Raw genomic sequence first — 15,691 nt, forward strand, 5'->3', positions numbered from 1 at the left:
TTAGCTTTCTTGTAACTCCTGTGGAATTCAATCTTTTATTTCTTAGGCTATGTCCACACTACTGAGGTAAGTTGACCTAGTCTACGCAACTCCAGCTACGTGAATAATGTAGCTGGAGTCGACATACCTTAGGTCGAGTTACCGCGGGGTCTACACTGTGGGGGGTCAACGGGAGAAAATCTCCTGTCGACTTACCTTACTCTTCTCGTCGGGGGTAGAGTACAGGGGTTGATTGCAAAGCGATCTGCAGTCAATTGGTGGATCTTTACTAGACCTGCTAAATCAGGGGTTCTCAAACTGGGGGTCAGGACCCCTCAGGGGGTTGTGAGGTCATTACATGGGGGGTCACGAGTTGTCAGCCTCCACCCCAAACCCTGCTTGCCTCCAGCATTTATAATGGTGTTAAATATATTAAAATGTGTTTAATTTATGGGGGGGAGGGGGTGGCGGCAGCGGCACTCAGAGGCTTGCTATGTGAAAGGGGTCGCCAGTAAAAAAGTTTGAGACCCGCTGCGCTAAATCGACTGCTGCTGGATTGATTGCAGAGCGTTGATCCCGGCTGTAGTGTAGACCTGCCCTTAGATTCTGCAAAGAATGTGTGGAATCAAAGACTGTCACAAGTATACAAAATCCAAACCTTCATTCATGATAAAAGTAGGTAGAGAATGTTTATTGTAGCGTATTAATTGCACAGGCCAAAGCATGGCCAAGAGTAGCAGTCATAAACTTATGCCTTTTATACCCTGTATACAGTATTAGATTTACCAAATAGTTTTACAGTGACTGGTTTAGAGACCTTTTCCTTAATTACATACCCAGGCTATGTATACTGTGTCTGTTGGGGATGGCAGGATACTGGAGTGCTGCAAGATATCAGCATGATTTTTCTATGAATATAACTTTTGTTCAAAAAGAGCTCGTAAGCTCCCTAACATATGGTAGAAGACTCGTATCCTGTCTAACTTGTAAATAAGCAAGCAGAAAAGAACCCTGCAAGCTTTCTTTTCAGGCTGTATTTGGCAGACTGGTTACTAGTACATACTTTGAACTTGTCTCATTAACCTAGTAAAGCCAGATGAGTAAAAATATAGTATGCTCTGTCACTGCCTAGGCATACCTAGTATTTGATGATGCAGGCCCCTCCATGGGTATAATACCCATGAAAGATTTTCATGTGTAATATCTTGCCTCTAAGCATCAAGTAAGTTTCAGTTTTTAAAACTATGCCCTAAAGGAACTACATCAATCTTTGCTGAGAATCAGCTATGCAGCAGCTTGGTTCTAGGAGTTAAAATGCTTCCAATCCACTTGTTTCAACCTCATACACACTAGCTTCCAGAATCCATTCAGCACCAACTCCTACTTAAACACCTTTCAATTTCATTCAAGTTTCTTCTTAAAGAGGCTTCTCTACCCCTTTCCATCAAGGTAAGACCCATAATGTTAATTGCACCTGATCCTGTAACTTAATTAGGACTATAAATACTTGACCATAGCACCACAGCAAACTGAGTAACACTAGAGAGAAAAATTAAACCACATAGAAATGATTGTGCATTCTATTGCCCTTTTTAAAATGAAAATACTTAAACAATAACTCAATGTTTCTCACTTTAGCATTTATTTCAACTCCCTTTAAAAGGAAGTGCTATTCAGAGGTTTCAAGTGGATGCATCACTTGTCTCTATGTACCGAAATAGTTTCATGGTTTTGTCTTCCCCTGAGCAGAAATCCATTAAGATTTCATAATATAATTACAAATCCTACACATCTAAGGAGCTATTTACACTACAAATTGTACTGTCGTAACATTTTGGTCTTGCCCTTGTAAATGGGAGCGTTAACCATATTCCAGCCCTGTAGAAGCTATGATCCCACCACAGATTATTGTAGATGGTCCCTAAGCATGAGAGTTATTGGAAGTAAAAAGTACATTTTCTAGCATAACAACCCCCCAAGAAGATAATAGCAAAGAAGGAAATCAGAATGGATAAATCACTACTGTCATTCAGGGAAAAGTTAGCATATCCAGATACACTGGCTTTATTTTGTCTTCAGCGCAATGATTTTAAAGGGCTATCAGTTCTCCCTGGCAGTGATTGCAGCAGTTGAAAGTTATATTTTCATATCTGGTGTATGGGTGAAACCGACCAATGTTCTTCTTTGTGGAAAGGAAGGAGGGTGGGGAAGGCTCAGAAAAGGGAACGTCTGGTGATGCTTCAGTACAGGCAACTGGATCCAACACTCGCAGCACCTAAAAGAGAATTTCAGTATCAGACATGGACTAGATGTTATTTAATCCAAGATGCTTTATCCTTGACTTCCATTTACAGACAGCAGGTGGTGGCTGCTGTTGAGGTGAATGGTAAATTTTAATCAATCCTCATACTTTGGTCAGTTTTTACCTTGAACTGTAATTCTTAACATTGAGTAACTTCATATTGCAGTGAATATAGATTCACAAATTTGGAATCCCTTCATCAGAACTAAGGTAATGGGTTTTTTTAAAGGCTACAATTAAATTCATTACAAGAAGGGAAGATCAGAGGTTCAGAAAAGAGTGACCTCTGAACTAATCAGATGTATTTGCAAACATGCTTGAGTCCAGCAATATGCCACAACTACGTGCACAGTGCTTTATGCCTTCAGCTGCTTGAGAAGTGTACTGATAGCCACCTCGTACACTCCTGGGGGTGGTTCAGTTCTAGTAGAGGATAGCTTGTTAGTTTTAAAATATGTTTTTTGGCAGTTTTATGCATGGGATACTCCTCCTATGGAAATGGGTAATACTACAATGATGACCAAACACTAAAGGGAAAGGCTAAACACTTTCTTCACTACTTTTATCATCTTCCCCAATTTTCCTGGATTTTTTTGAGGGGGGTGGGGTGGAGCTTACTTTGAAAATGGTATGGATTTTGCCTCCCTGCCCCACCTCCCTCCCTTTTCTCCCTCATCCTTTCCCCTCTCCCTCCTACTTCTCAAGTTGAGGCTCCCTGGTTAGTTCCCTAGCCTAAAATTAAATGCTGTCCCAATCACTTTTTGGAGTGCAGCAGCTAGGCTGGGAGGGGAAGCAGTACTTTCCCTTTAAAGTCTTCCTGCTTGTTATTCTAGCCCAGCTGCTCATTGTCTCTGGAGAATTCGCTCATCTACATCTTCATTAGGTCATTGTTTCAGTCTTAATGTTCTAATGATCTCCTTGCCCTAATATAAAGCCATTGATTTTGAAATGGAATCCCCAGGCCTCAGGTATGCCCCAAAATTATAGCTGGCATGGATACAGTCTCAAGTCCAGACTATATATTGGGGGGGGGGGAAAATCTATTAGAGCCAAAGTCTAAGAGAAAAGGAGGGAGAAAAAAATCCTCCTGCAGTTTCCTGGAACATGAGGATGACAAAGAACAGAGTCCTCTATGCATGATCACGGTGCAGCTCTAAATTAGCAGTACAGAGATTAGACACTGCACTAAGGCGTGCTACTGAAAAGACAGTGGTGATGTAGGCTACCTCCTGGTGTGCCGGGGAAAGTGTGGGGAAGTGAGAGTTTTTCCAGTTTTTAAATATTTGCTTAGGAAATGGTCTTTTAGATTACATGTACTGAAAAAGCTCTCTATTGCCCATGCACTTTACTCTCACTCTAGATTGTAATTAGTTCTCATGCACCAGAAAGTTGCCTTTCCTGGAAGGATCTGGAAGCTGCACCTATGCAGTGCTAATAGGGGCACAAACTTGGAGCTATAGTAAGGGTTTTACCATTTCAGCCATTTTCTCAGCGGGAGTGTTGCAGAACTCTGTCGGTGGGGAAGTCTTTTTTGGAGTGTTAGTGCCAACATTTCCAAGAAGGTGGGAGCTCACTGCTTTAGCCAGTTTATAGTTCACTGCTGCTAGCTCTGCTGTGGTGTGGGGTTGAGCACTAGGATAATAAGTCTGCTGCCTCCCCCATTGTAGAGAAACCAGCAGCTCTTCTAACAATCTGTTCAGGGAAAAATTGAATTGTTATAGTAATGATGAGTAAATCATTATACAGTGCAATCAATGTGCATGGTGCTGTACAAATAGAGGCCATCTTGCCCCAAGGAACTTACAATTCAAGTCAGACAAGGGATATAAAAACATTCAAGGAAACATACAAATAAGAATTAGATATTTAAACAAGATTAGGACATATGGCCATTCACCAGAGACTGTAGCACAATAATAAAATACAAGGTTTGAGGAGCCCATCATGATTAGAGAATTTGGTGACAAGTGGTGGACTAAGAGTCAGGAAGACTGAGGTCCCATACATTTATCTTTTGCTAACCGATGAATCTCAACCCTCACCTAGGGCTAACAACTCTTTTGGGTGAAGAGGGAAGTTCAACTGATATGGCTCCTTCAATCCTCAACCTTTCTGCTGAGAGGCGGCCAACAAGAGGGCTCCATGCATAGCAATCACAACAGTGTTTTTTGTAAATACTTATCTACCAGAAATAGTGTTGAGAATTGATTCTAGGTCAGAAGACTGCCTAAACTGAGACCACAGTAATAAAAAAATGCACAGAGTAACATTTAGGGCAGGAAAATGAAAAGAATGTAAAGAGTAATCATACTTCTGTGTATCAATCATTTCTTGACGGAACTGGTCACGTTCACTCAACAGATCCTGAATTGCACTTTGTGCATCCCGGGTTTGGCGCTGAAGAATTGCTCTGGCATTGGTTAGCTCATCAGCCATGACTCTGCAAAAGAGGAAATCCCCAATAAATCAGCTACTTTTAACAGGCAAGTTAGAAATAGAATGAGTTTTCACTTTTGGTTCTGTAGCAGATAGTTTTAGCAGATCAAATATTTCAAGGATTAAGAGCAGTCAATGAAAACTGATGTTTGCCTGGCTTTTATTTTTTTTAAACTGAGGAATAGGAAATGTTTTGTAATAAGGAGGCCTTTTGGGGCTCATAGGGGAAGCTGCATGGCACGCTAGATGATGTGAGCAAGGTTGTAAGGACCAAACCAACACAAATATCAGAAAGACAGGACCATTAGCAAGGCACAGTTGCTTCCTTCCCTCTACTCTCAACTGTGGGATCAAGAAATGCAGTTATTTTCTTACCAGGGCTTAGTCAGGAAGAGGAGATAAAGATAAGAATGGTCATACTGGGTCAGACCAATGATCCATCTAGCCCAATATCCTGTCTGACAGTGCCCAGTGCTGGATGCTTCCAGCAACTGGAGGTTGAGGGACACACTTGCATCCCTGACCATATTGGCTAATAACCATTGATGGACCTATCCTCCATGAACTTATCTAATTTTTTTTAAAACACATTTATACTTTTGGCTTTAACATCCCATGGCAACAAATTCCACTGGTTGACTGTGTGTTGTGTGAAGAAGTACTTGCTTTTGTTTGTTTTAACAAGGCCTGCTGCCTATTAATTTCATCAGGTGGCCCCTGGTGGTTGTGTTATGTGAAGGGGTAAATAACACTTTCTTATTCACTTTCTCCTCACCATCCATGATTTTAGACCTCTATCATATCTGCCTTAGTCATCTCTTCTAAACTGAACAGTCCCAACTTTTTGAATCTCTTCTTGTATGGCAGCTGTTCCATCCCCCTAATCATTTTTATTGCCCTTCTCTTCACCTTTTCCAATTCTAATATATTTTTTTAAGGTGGAGTGACCAGAACAGCAAACATTATTCAAGTGTTTACACCATGGATTTAAATAGTGGAATTATGATATTGTTTTATCTATGCTCCCTAATAATCTAAAAAAGTGACTTTTTTTAGGAGAGGGAGAGCTATGGAAGGCACTGTGGAAAATGCTTCTCTGAGTGACTCCCAAAGGCTACATTAAAAAGGAGGGTTTTTTTGGACTTTGTTGTTGTTGCAAAAATTCATGTGTTATTTTGGGTTGGATATACATTTGATTGTTGCCTGAAAAAAAGGGGCAGCTGAGACTTTATCAAAATTTGTTACAGACCAATCTGAAAAAATGCAATCCGGGAAGAGGGATTCTTGTGTTAGCCAGTGCAGATTGTTTGGCAAAACCCTCGAGCCACTTACAGGTCTGTAATACAGAACAGGCAGCTTCATAGTAACTGATTGTTTAAACTCAAAGTCTCAAAAGTATGTGGTGTTTGATTAAAAAAACATCAGCAGGAAGTCTCTATTAAACATTTTAAAAAGTGTTTTGGGACAAGTTAATGCTGTTGATAAATGTTGTAAGTAACAGCACTGGAGAATAAAGTCCTCTTTTTCCAAAGAGCAGGGTGAAGCAAGGAGCATTGACTGCACAGGCTGCCCCACTAATACGCCCCAAGAATGGCCTATGGGAAGTCATCTCTGGGAAACAAATCAAGGGGGATAGCAAGTACATTCAGTTTCTCGCTCATTTATTTATTTGCCTCTCTGAGACTAACAAAGGTATGGTTAGATGATCTAGACACAGATCCCTTAGAAACAAACTAATAGCTATCAGATCCCAGCCACTTTTGGTCACTCTCAATTACCAATTTAGAGGAAAGAGATAGTCTCTAATCCCTCAAACAGCTGATTCCATTGGAGATTTTCCTTTAAAAAACGTTACAAAGGAGGAGATACAACATGTAAATATACACATCTCTCAAACTATCACCTCACTGCCTCTTTCAAAAAATGACAAACTAAAAGACTCAAAGAGCACTGGGTTACAGATAACTTAGCAAGTACCAATCCATTGTCACATGATGCTCCCACAAGTGTGAGACTCAGCCCATGACATAGGCACACCAATAATGCTGAAGAGCCCAATTAATTAGGAATGGTGACACCTGACTGATTAAACCCATATTTCAGAGACATATATATTAAATATTTATTTACAAAGCCAATGCAGGAAGCATATACTACAGGTTTCAATATTAATGAGATGCTTCTTTGTAAAATATTCTGATGAAAAAGTATTAAACTAAGCTTCACCACATGCCTATGAATTAGGGAAGGGATAATCTGATCAGTTCTCTTAACCCTGCATTTCAGTTACAGGTGATTTACTGAAGGTCACACAGGAAGAGTTGGAATAGAGCCCAGGAGGATTCGACTTCCAGTCCTCAGAAAATGCAAAACACTTATCCGACCATCACACACTACACAGACTATGGAATTCCTCGTTCTGTAGTTGTAGGAATATAAGAAGAGAACTTTAGATTCAAAAATCTCACACTCTTCTTCACTGGCTGAATCAGAAAATTCACCTAGTAAAAAACCGAACACTAAAACCAAAGTCAGCATTCGCCATCATACCGTGTGGCCATCATCAAATCATGCACCTAATGCTGTGATTACATTATATACTCTGGGTTGCCACAACATGGCTCACACTTTAAGGGTGATGGCCTGTCAAAGCCTGCAATCACATTAAAATTTGATAAGAAAGTTACTAAATTGTCATTAGTAGTCAGAATTGCAAACTCTAGTTGGTGTTCTCTAATATGTATATCTTGATCTGAGTCTCAGGTTCATGTTTGATGGGAGAGGGACCTACTCTTTCATCATTAAATACTGGATGAAGGGAGAGGAACACATTATAAATCCAGTAGTTTATTTTGAGTTAATGTGCAAGTAATCTGACTTGGTTTATTCATTTTGCACTTGCAAGTGGCAGTTCTTTTTGACGGGCTAACTTTTTTTAATCCTTTTCTGTGCCAATAAATGTTAGTCATACAAGTTGGAACCCTGCTTTACTAGCAGCATGAACCCCTTTTCAGCTTATCTGCACAGCTGTGTATATATATATATATATATATATATATATAAAAAAAAAAGTTTATGGTATTACAATTTTAGGTAAGGACACTGAAGATACACAAGTGTACATAGGGATGAATAATTATTCAAAACTGTACAAACAGTAGCCGGAAACATAAGAAAGCAGAGCTGTGGTGGTTGAAGTTTTCCAGATCTCAGGGTAGATTTCCAGTTCAGAGTAGGGATTCCTACAGCTGTTCCCTTGCATATATGTATTTCAAAAGGGTCTTTCACTATACTAATTTACCAAGGGAGCCCTAAGACAATAGTAGTGACACAGACCTAAAACCATACCTGCTTGCTAGGAATTTGCTGCGCCACACATCACACTGTATAGACATCCGCTCTAACTGTTCAGACAGCTGAGACATATTCCGGCCTAGGGCCTCATTTTCTAGAATCAACTGATTTTTCTCACGCGCCATGCGTTCAAAGTGATATTGCAGGTCATCCCCAACAGAAGCAATAAGTAACTTCTTCAGCTCTCGATTCACCTAGAATAGGTCAAGGATAGAACAGCTATTATAAGTCATATTTCTAATCACAGTGTGCTTCTAGAAAGCACGTTAGCTAACAAAGATTCAGACTGATTTCCCCATATGTCAGGCTTTTGTATGGAAATAATTACAAGACACTTGAAGAACTGCAACTAGGGCAGATACATGTCCTTTGGGGAATTTGAAGGACAAGTGTTTTATGCCTCATGATTACTAAAGGATTCAAGACATGCAACTTATTTGCTATAGCTGTAGTTGTTTAAATAAGTCTGTATAACTAATGTCTGAAAGAATAAGCACATTCATCTACTACACTGAGAAGTGAACAGAGGGAAGCATGCAGGCTTAATTTACAGAAGGAGTAGCCATTTAGATATCTGCAGTTTATATTAGGTAGGACATCCACTCATCTGTGTCATAACCCAACCACTAGCTAAAAGGGATTATGAAGAAACTTGCCCTACGGGTGATTTATTTGATAGTTATCCACTATGGGGCTTCTTCCACCTTCCTCTGAAGCATTTGGTAAATGCATCAGGCCATTGTCTTAGAAAGGATACTAGACTAGGTAGAACACTGGTATTCTCTGTATAGCAATTTCTACGTTCAGTAGGGAAAAATTATTTTTGTAGCTGAGTTTATGGTGTTGCCCTCTGCAGAGTACTTTATACAGTGCAGCAGGCCAATTTTCTATATTTGCATGCGCCCGCTCTCTTTGTTAATGATATCAAGACTCCCTTTGTGATTACATTTTTAAAGTAATGAATGTTTCTGCAGTCGTAACACAGCAGAAACAAAATGTAGTGGGTTTTAGAAAGAACAAATGGTTGGAAGCTAAAGCTAGACAAATTCAGAAAAAGGTGGATATTTTTGAGTGAGTGTAATGAACCAGTGGAACAATTTACCCAGGGAAGCGGTGGATTCTCCATCATTTGACGTCTTTAAATCAAGACTGGATATCTTTCTATGATATATTCTATAGCTCAAAACAGAAGTTATGGGTTTGATTCAGAGATTACTTGGCAAGCTTCTCTGGCCTGTCTTATGCAGAAGGTCAGACTATACCATCATACTGGTCTCCTCAGGCTTCCCAAACAAAATAAAGCTACAAATCTATTGTCACATAAACAATCCTCGATGTCTTACCTCTGTCTGTACACGTAACTGGTTGGAAAGACCTTCTTTATCCTGTAGCAATCTCCTTTCTGAATTCTTGAGCTTTTCTACTGCATTTTTTAGCTCTAACAGCTCTTTCTTGGGTTCTATGACTCCATCTGACTGGCTGAAGTCCTCTCCTTTATGGTGTCCCAAGGATTTAGCCACCTTAGCATTTTTGGTAGGAACAACATGAGTTATAGCAGCTTTCGGAACCAGTATTCGAACAGCTTCAATCTCCACCGACTTATCACTGTGTATTTTCCCTAGTTGGAGAACTCCAGGACTCAGGGAAGAGATAGCTTTCTTGTGTGGACTGTGATGGGCATGACGACTTGTATTGTGGGCTCCAGCAATTACTTCCACAGTTTTAGGTGGCTGCTCAGTTTCCATGCCATCTCCAGGTCCACGGATGGGTGACGAGGCATAGTCGGCTAATTTGGAGACAATGGGAAGATAATATATTTATTTTATTATGCCATTGGAAGTTGCAGAAATTCAAAGAGAATGGCAACAAAACTCTGGAAGGAGCTTGGTTTTACAATGCATCTGCAAAGCAGCACAGTGCTTGGGCACTGATTCAGTTAGGACTCAAAAGGGAAAGCGCACTCAAATAAGCGTGTTCATTAATCAGTAAGGTCAGTAATACAAAATCCAGCCATCTAGCTGATCAGGACTTTTTTTTTAGCTTTATTTATATTTACATGCTCATTCCACAAACAAGACTATATAGATAAAAATGTCAACCACAGCCACTTTGCAGGAAATCTATATGAACTCACTACATTAGCCACTGAACCTTGACTTCAAAGCCAAGAGGATTTCACTCCTTCACTGCTGAAAAGCATTAGACTGCTTCACAACTTTAAAGAGATACTGTCACAATACAATATATTCATAAGTTGTTTTCCTTAACGGTGTCTAGTAATAACTTAGTTGTAAATCCTGAAAAATTAAAAAAAAAAAAAAAATTACTTTTCACTATTTGTGCTGTTTTACTTCATTGTCCAAAAAGCGGGGGGAGGGGGAAGGGGGGAATGGAAAGAGGAATTAACTAATCACTTCCTGTTTCTCCTGCAATCCTCTCCCCCAGTGCTGGCATGTTTGGGTTTCTACCACTGCAGAGCAATGTTTAATAAAAAAAAATATCTAAACAAACATTTTACTAAACATTTCTGTTGATGCTGGATTTTATTAAATTGCACACAACCCTAAACTGATTGTAAAATTGTCACTGTGTCACACTTCCTGCCTAGAAAACAAGAATTTCCAAGTACTACCACACTGCAGGGACATGGAATGGTTGATCTTCAATGATATTTTCCATTTCTAACGTGTATGAGTCTAAATTGGTGAAAGATGTTCCAGAACACCGAAGACTGATGTTTGACCTTTTAATCATATGACCCAATTTATGTCGTCACACTTCAGCGGCACTGCACCCTCTCCCTGGTCCACCAAGGGCACCCATTTTTAGGCTTCCACCTCTCAACCATTACTTCGGTTGGGCGAAAACGTGTTTCTCTCCCTTCTGACCAACGTTTTTCCAGGCTCACAGTTCTCTGCCTACACTATGGTATTCCCAGCAAATCAGACCTGCCTAAGCAGGCCAGCGTCTGTGCATTGCTTTCTCTCTGAAGGCTTATGAACAGTTTAATTGCCAGCAGTTAAAAGTTACCACACAGCCTTTTGTAAGCGAGCACATTTATTCCTAAGATGAAAGCATTACAAAAAAAACTATAAAAAACAATGAGTTCCTGTATGCCTGCTAAAAGCTTACTAGGTCACCCATCTGTCTTATGGGGCCTCAGTTGGCCAAAGTCCTTCCAACCTTCCCAGGCCTCCCTTGGACAGAAGGTCCTGTCCCTTTGCTGGATCAGAAAGAAGGCCTTGAGTCTATTTAAAATCAGGCTATTTCTCCATAGGACCTTTCTTTGTCTGTTGGTCTCTGGAGAATCCAGTTTGAACCAGCATATGTGAGCCTCTCCAGATGGTGATACCTCTCTAGCAGTGTTACAACCTGAGTGAATTTGCCTAAACACTCCTCCACACACACCCCCGTTCTTAATTCCTGGAGGAGCTGTGGTAATTCCATGGGGGAGGATGACATACAATCCTTGGCCCACAATGATACATAAATTTAATACAGTAAGATCTCCCAAAGATATTGCAGGAAATTGCTAGATCTGTCTCATATGTAAACCCAGAAATAACTCAAGAGCTCAACTAGTTAACAGATAATAGAGAAGAGCTTTTTAGAATTTAGTTTTTTCAAGTCTAGTCAAGAAATCTTTTTGATAGAAAATTGATTTCTTGCTAATGTAAAACAATATCTGCAATAACTGAACCGGTATCCTTTGCCTCACACAGTTAGTAAAACACTAACTGTGTGAGTTCTTTCTTGCCAATGCTAATCTCTCCCTGGTTATTAATGCCTTTGTCACATCCCACCTGAAGTAACACATTATGCCTGCCTAAACCAACATTGAGAAAAAGTGGGACTAAGAAAACAATATCTTCAAAGAATAAAATTCTTAGGGATTTAGAGTATTCCCAGCAAACCATGTCCATTAAGGTGTAAAAGAGATTGACTTCTTACCACTGTTGCACAATAGGCAGGTCCAAGAACAGACTATATACATTTTGCTGTGCCTCACCACTACAGTGTGACATAAGGACAAAATGAGAATCCTTAATTCTGAATTTCCTAGTTTTGGCAGATTTAGGTACTTTGCCTACAAATTGATCTATGCCAGCACAAAAGTCTACTTGTGCAAGTCTGTTTGCAGAAGTGGGGTCTTAATGCTTAATTCACTATTCTACTGTAATAAAAGTAAGGGAGCCGAATAAATGCTAGACACCTATCTGCTAGGAACTAGATGAAGAGCATCATCTCAGGCCATCAAAGAGTAATAACTTTAAGTTGTTACTGGCCTGATCTGAACTAGGGATCCAAAGGTAAAAGAAAACATTTCATTACCACTCCCACCCAGGCTCTTTACTATATCTCTGCTTTTCACTGCAACAACAAAGATTCCCACAATCTTTCCCCCGAGATATACTAGATAATGTTTTCACCCCTCAGCTGACAGAGAGCTGAGAAGCTAGCATCTAGCATACACTGCAGCTCTGTTCTTTAATTAAACAACTCTAAAGGGAATACAGAATTACCAGAAAGTATCTATTTAGTAAAGGAAGATCACTTACCTTTCTTCCCTAGAGATGTCATTTTCCCCCCTCTGGCTGATGGAGCTGTATGGGAGAGAGGACGACCAAATCTAAAAAAGGAAAACGCCCAGGGTGAAACAATAATTAGTCCTCTAAAACGTGCCTGCTAATTTTGCTAATGTTTCTTCTGAACTCTATTTTGTCCCTCTACGACCTGGAGCAGTAAATCCACTGATGTGCGCCTTGGGACAGGACCGGAGCTCTCTGTGGCTGGAAAGGGCCTAGCACATTTTGGGAGCTATCACCCTCTCGGGAACACCAATAACGCGGCTACGTTCTGTCACGACGAGGCAGTTTGTTTTTCTTTTTGACGCTGTCTGCTCCGCTAGCCCCGCAGAGATCTGACTGGGCACTGTCGGGGGGGGGGGGGGGGGCTGGCCTGGGCCAAAGTCCCCTCTCCTGGCAGCAGCTGGACACAGGCCGGTATTAGGGTTGCCAACCCTCCAGGTTTGGCCGGGAGTCTCCGGGAATTAAAGATTAAGTCACCGGATTAAATCTCCAGGAAAACCGCCAACCAAAACCGGCCACGCGCCACAGGCGGAGAACACCGGGGGGCTGCTGGGCCGAGCCCGGGGGGTTAGGGCCCTGGCAGAGCTGCGGTCCCCGGCCGGCCCAGCGAGTTCCGCCCCCGCCCCAACAGGCTCGGCCGGTAACTGCGCCCATCCTGCGGGGCCGCGAGTCCCGGGCCCAGAGCCGGGAACCCCCAGAGATTCCCCGGGCGGGGGGTTAAAAACAAGCCCCACGCGCAGGGTCCCCGGCTGCGGCGTCCCCCAGGGGCCGCTCGGACGATGCGAGCCCGCAACACGCAGAGCGACCGGCCCCGCCCGCCCCGCGAGGGGCGTGACACACTCACCGGGCCGCCACGCGCCGGGTCTGCCTGTCAGCCCCCAGAGAGGGCTTCTCGGGCCCCCCACCAGCCAACCGATGCTCCCTTCCCTCCCCCCCCGCACTTCCGCCACCTCTTCCGAGGCACTTCCGGGTTACTCACGGTCGCGCGCGCATGCGCGGGGGTGGGGCTTCGGTTGCCAGGAAGCGGCTTGGGCAGAGAAGGCGTCTTGCTGAGCTTACGCTGCACCCGAGCCCGGAGGCGGAGGGGACGGTACCATGGTGAGTGGGGGACAAGGGCCCACGGGGGGCTCTAGTCGGGATGGACGTTACAACCCTTCCTCCCTCCTTCCTGCAGCATGGTCCGCCCCGACCTCATGGGGCGGGGGAGTCCTCTGCCCCTGCGGTCCCGCTCCCTCCAGGCACCGCCGCTGATGGGGCAGGTGGGGGGCTGGCTCCGCTCCCTGGCACGGCTGGGACCCGGCTGGGCGGCGGCGGCGCGGGGCTTGTCTCTGCCCTGGGGAGCGGCCGGGCTGCTTGTCACGGGCGGCTGGTCCGCGCACGTCCTGCGGCTCCCGGATTTTTGGCGCATCCTCTCTTGCCGTAGCGCCCAGCAGCGGCCCCCGGCCCCGTGGTGCGAGGCGCTGTACAAACTCAGGGCAGAAGGAGGCGCCGGCCCCAGACCGATGACCCTGTGGCCGAGCCCCCTTCTCCCTCTGCCTGGCAGTAGACAAGGGGTGTGGGGCCCCAGCGGGGTGTTGGCAGCAGAACCAGCCCACTGCAAACCACTCCCGGGGGGGGGGGCATGTGGCTAGTGGGTGCTGGGCACGCCCCACCCCTGTCTCCATCCTTCCACCACCTTGGGTGAAGCAGGAGCCTTGGCATCCAGTCCCGGCTTGAGCTTTGGTTTGCCACCTCTCAAGCATTCTCTTCCAAGGCAGAAGAGTTGTGTTGTGACATTGAGTGCATCTGCACTGGTAAAGTTAGTACCTGTAGTTCAATAATTGCCAGCCACCAGGCAGCTGTCCCTGCGTTAAGCTGTTAGCATGGCATGGTAGTAAAAATGCTCCAGCCCTTTCTACAGCAGAGTTGACATTGTTGCTATGATTGTGGCTGCTGCACTCTTGGTGTCAGTTGCTCTAATACAGGGTTGGGCAAACTATGGCTCGCAGGCCGCATCTGGCCCTCGAACTCCCGCTGGGGAGCGGGGTTGGGAACTTTCCCCGCTTTGGTGCTCCAGCCGGGGAGCAGGGTCAGGGGCTTGCCTTGCTCCACTCCACGTGACTCCCGGAAGCAGGAGCAGCCAGGGGGCTCTGCACACTGCCCCCGCCCCAAGCGCCAGCTCCCATTGGCTAGGAACCTCGTCCAATGGGCGCTGCGGGGGTGGTGCCTGCAGATGGGGCAGCCTGCAGAGCAGCGTGGCCCTGCCTCCGGAGGTGGGCTTCAGATAAGCACCGCCTGGATCCTGCACCCCTGAGCTCCCCCCAGCCCCCCCCAAACCCTGATCACCCTCAAAACCCTTTGATCCCAGTCCGGAGCACTCTCCTGCACCTCAAACTCCTCATCCCCCAACCCCACCCCAGAGTCTGCACCCCCAGCCGGATCCCTTATCCCCCCCCATGTGCCCCAATCCCCTGTCCCAGCCGGCCCTCCATACAATTTCCATACCAAGATGTGGCCCTCGCGCCAAAAAGTTTGCCCACCCTTGCTCTAATATGAGTGCTGATTTTCCTGGTGTTGACAAAGTAATTGAGGCCCAATTTTAGCCTTTAGAATGTGTGGTGTTGGGTATGCTACAAAATAAAGAAGAGGAGAAAGCAAGAAATAGTATGGAGTTAGTGGACCAATTTAATCCTGGAATGGGTTACCTAGGGAGGTGGTGGAATCTCCTTCCTTAGAGGTTTTTAAGGCCAGGCTTGACAAAGCCCTGGCTGGGACAGGGCCGGCTCTAACTTTTTTGGCACCCCATGCAAAAAAGAAGAGCGCCGCCCTGCCGTACCCACCCCCCGCGAGCGCCGCCAAAATCCCCACCCCCAGCACCACGCCCCCCGAAGCCCCGCCCCCTCCAAGCGCCGCCCGAAGCCCCGCCCTCTCCAAGTGCCACGCCGCCCGAAGCCCCCGCCCCCCTCCAAGCGCTGCATCGCGCCAGTCCCCGCCCCCCAAGACCCCGCCCCTCGAGCACCATGCTGCCCGAAGCCCCGTCCCCCCGAGCACC

The 15,691-nt window shown here is 44.5% G+C and overlaps 2 protein-coding genes across 2 annotated transcripts in view; one reads left to right on the top strand and one right to left on the bottom strand.

The window, feature by feature from the left end:
- Window positions 1-649: 649 nt before the first annotated feature.
- BLZF1 (basic leucine zipper nuclear factor 1) lies at window positions 650-13,582 on the bottom strand. The gene is made up of 7 exons (XM_026659034.1): window positions 13,505-13,582; window positions 12,631-12,701; window positions 9,415-9,857; window positions 8,066-8,265; window positions 4,593-4,721; window positions 3,754-3,973; window positions 650-2,254 (listed from the first exon to the last, which is right to left on the bottom strand). Exons 2-7 carry the CDS (start codon window positions 12,650-12,652, stop codon window positions 2,069-2,071), a joined length of 1,200 nt encoding a protein of 399 aa, XP_026514819.1. The 5' UTR covers window positions 12,653-12,701; window positions 13,505-13,582; the 3' UTR covers window positions 650-2,068.
- A 104-nt stretch (window positions 13,583-13,686) lies between these two features.
- NME7 (NME/NM23 family member 7) overlaps window positions 13,687-15,691 on the top strand; it is a 189,803-nt gene continuing 187,798 nt past the window's right edge. The window contains exon 1 of the mRNA XM_026659006.2: window positions 13,687-13,758. Coding sequence (XP_026514791.1) covers window positions 13,756-13,758 — 3 coding nt within the window. The 5' untranslated portion in view covers window positions 13,687-13,755. The remainder of the gene's footprint in view (window positions 13,759-15,691) is intronic.

The sequence above is a fragment of the Terrapene carolina genome, unplaced genomic scaffold, assembly GCF_002925995.2.
Source record: "Terrapene carolina triunguis isolate 2854851 unplaced genomic scaffold, T_m_triunguis-2.0 Scaffold558, whole genome shotgun sequence".
Taxonomy (NCBI): domain Eukaryota; kingdom Metazoa; phylum Chordata; order Testudines; family Emydidae; genus Terrapene; species Terrapene triunguis.

Bases quoted from the DNA above. Each gene is read 5' to 3' on its own strand.
- BLZF1 (XM_026659034.1), bottom strand. From the start codon at position 12,652: ATGACATCTCTAGGGAAGAAAG. The intron at 9,858-12,630 runs GTAAGTGATCTT...TCTCCAAATTAG, and splicing joins GACATCTCTAGGGAAGAAAG to CCGACTATGCCTCGTCACCC. The intron at 2,255-3,753 runs GTAAAACCCTTA...ATTCTCTTTTAG, and splicing joins CTGAGAAAATGGCTGAAATG to GTGCTGCGAGTGTTGGATCC.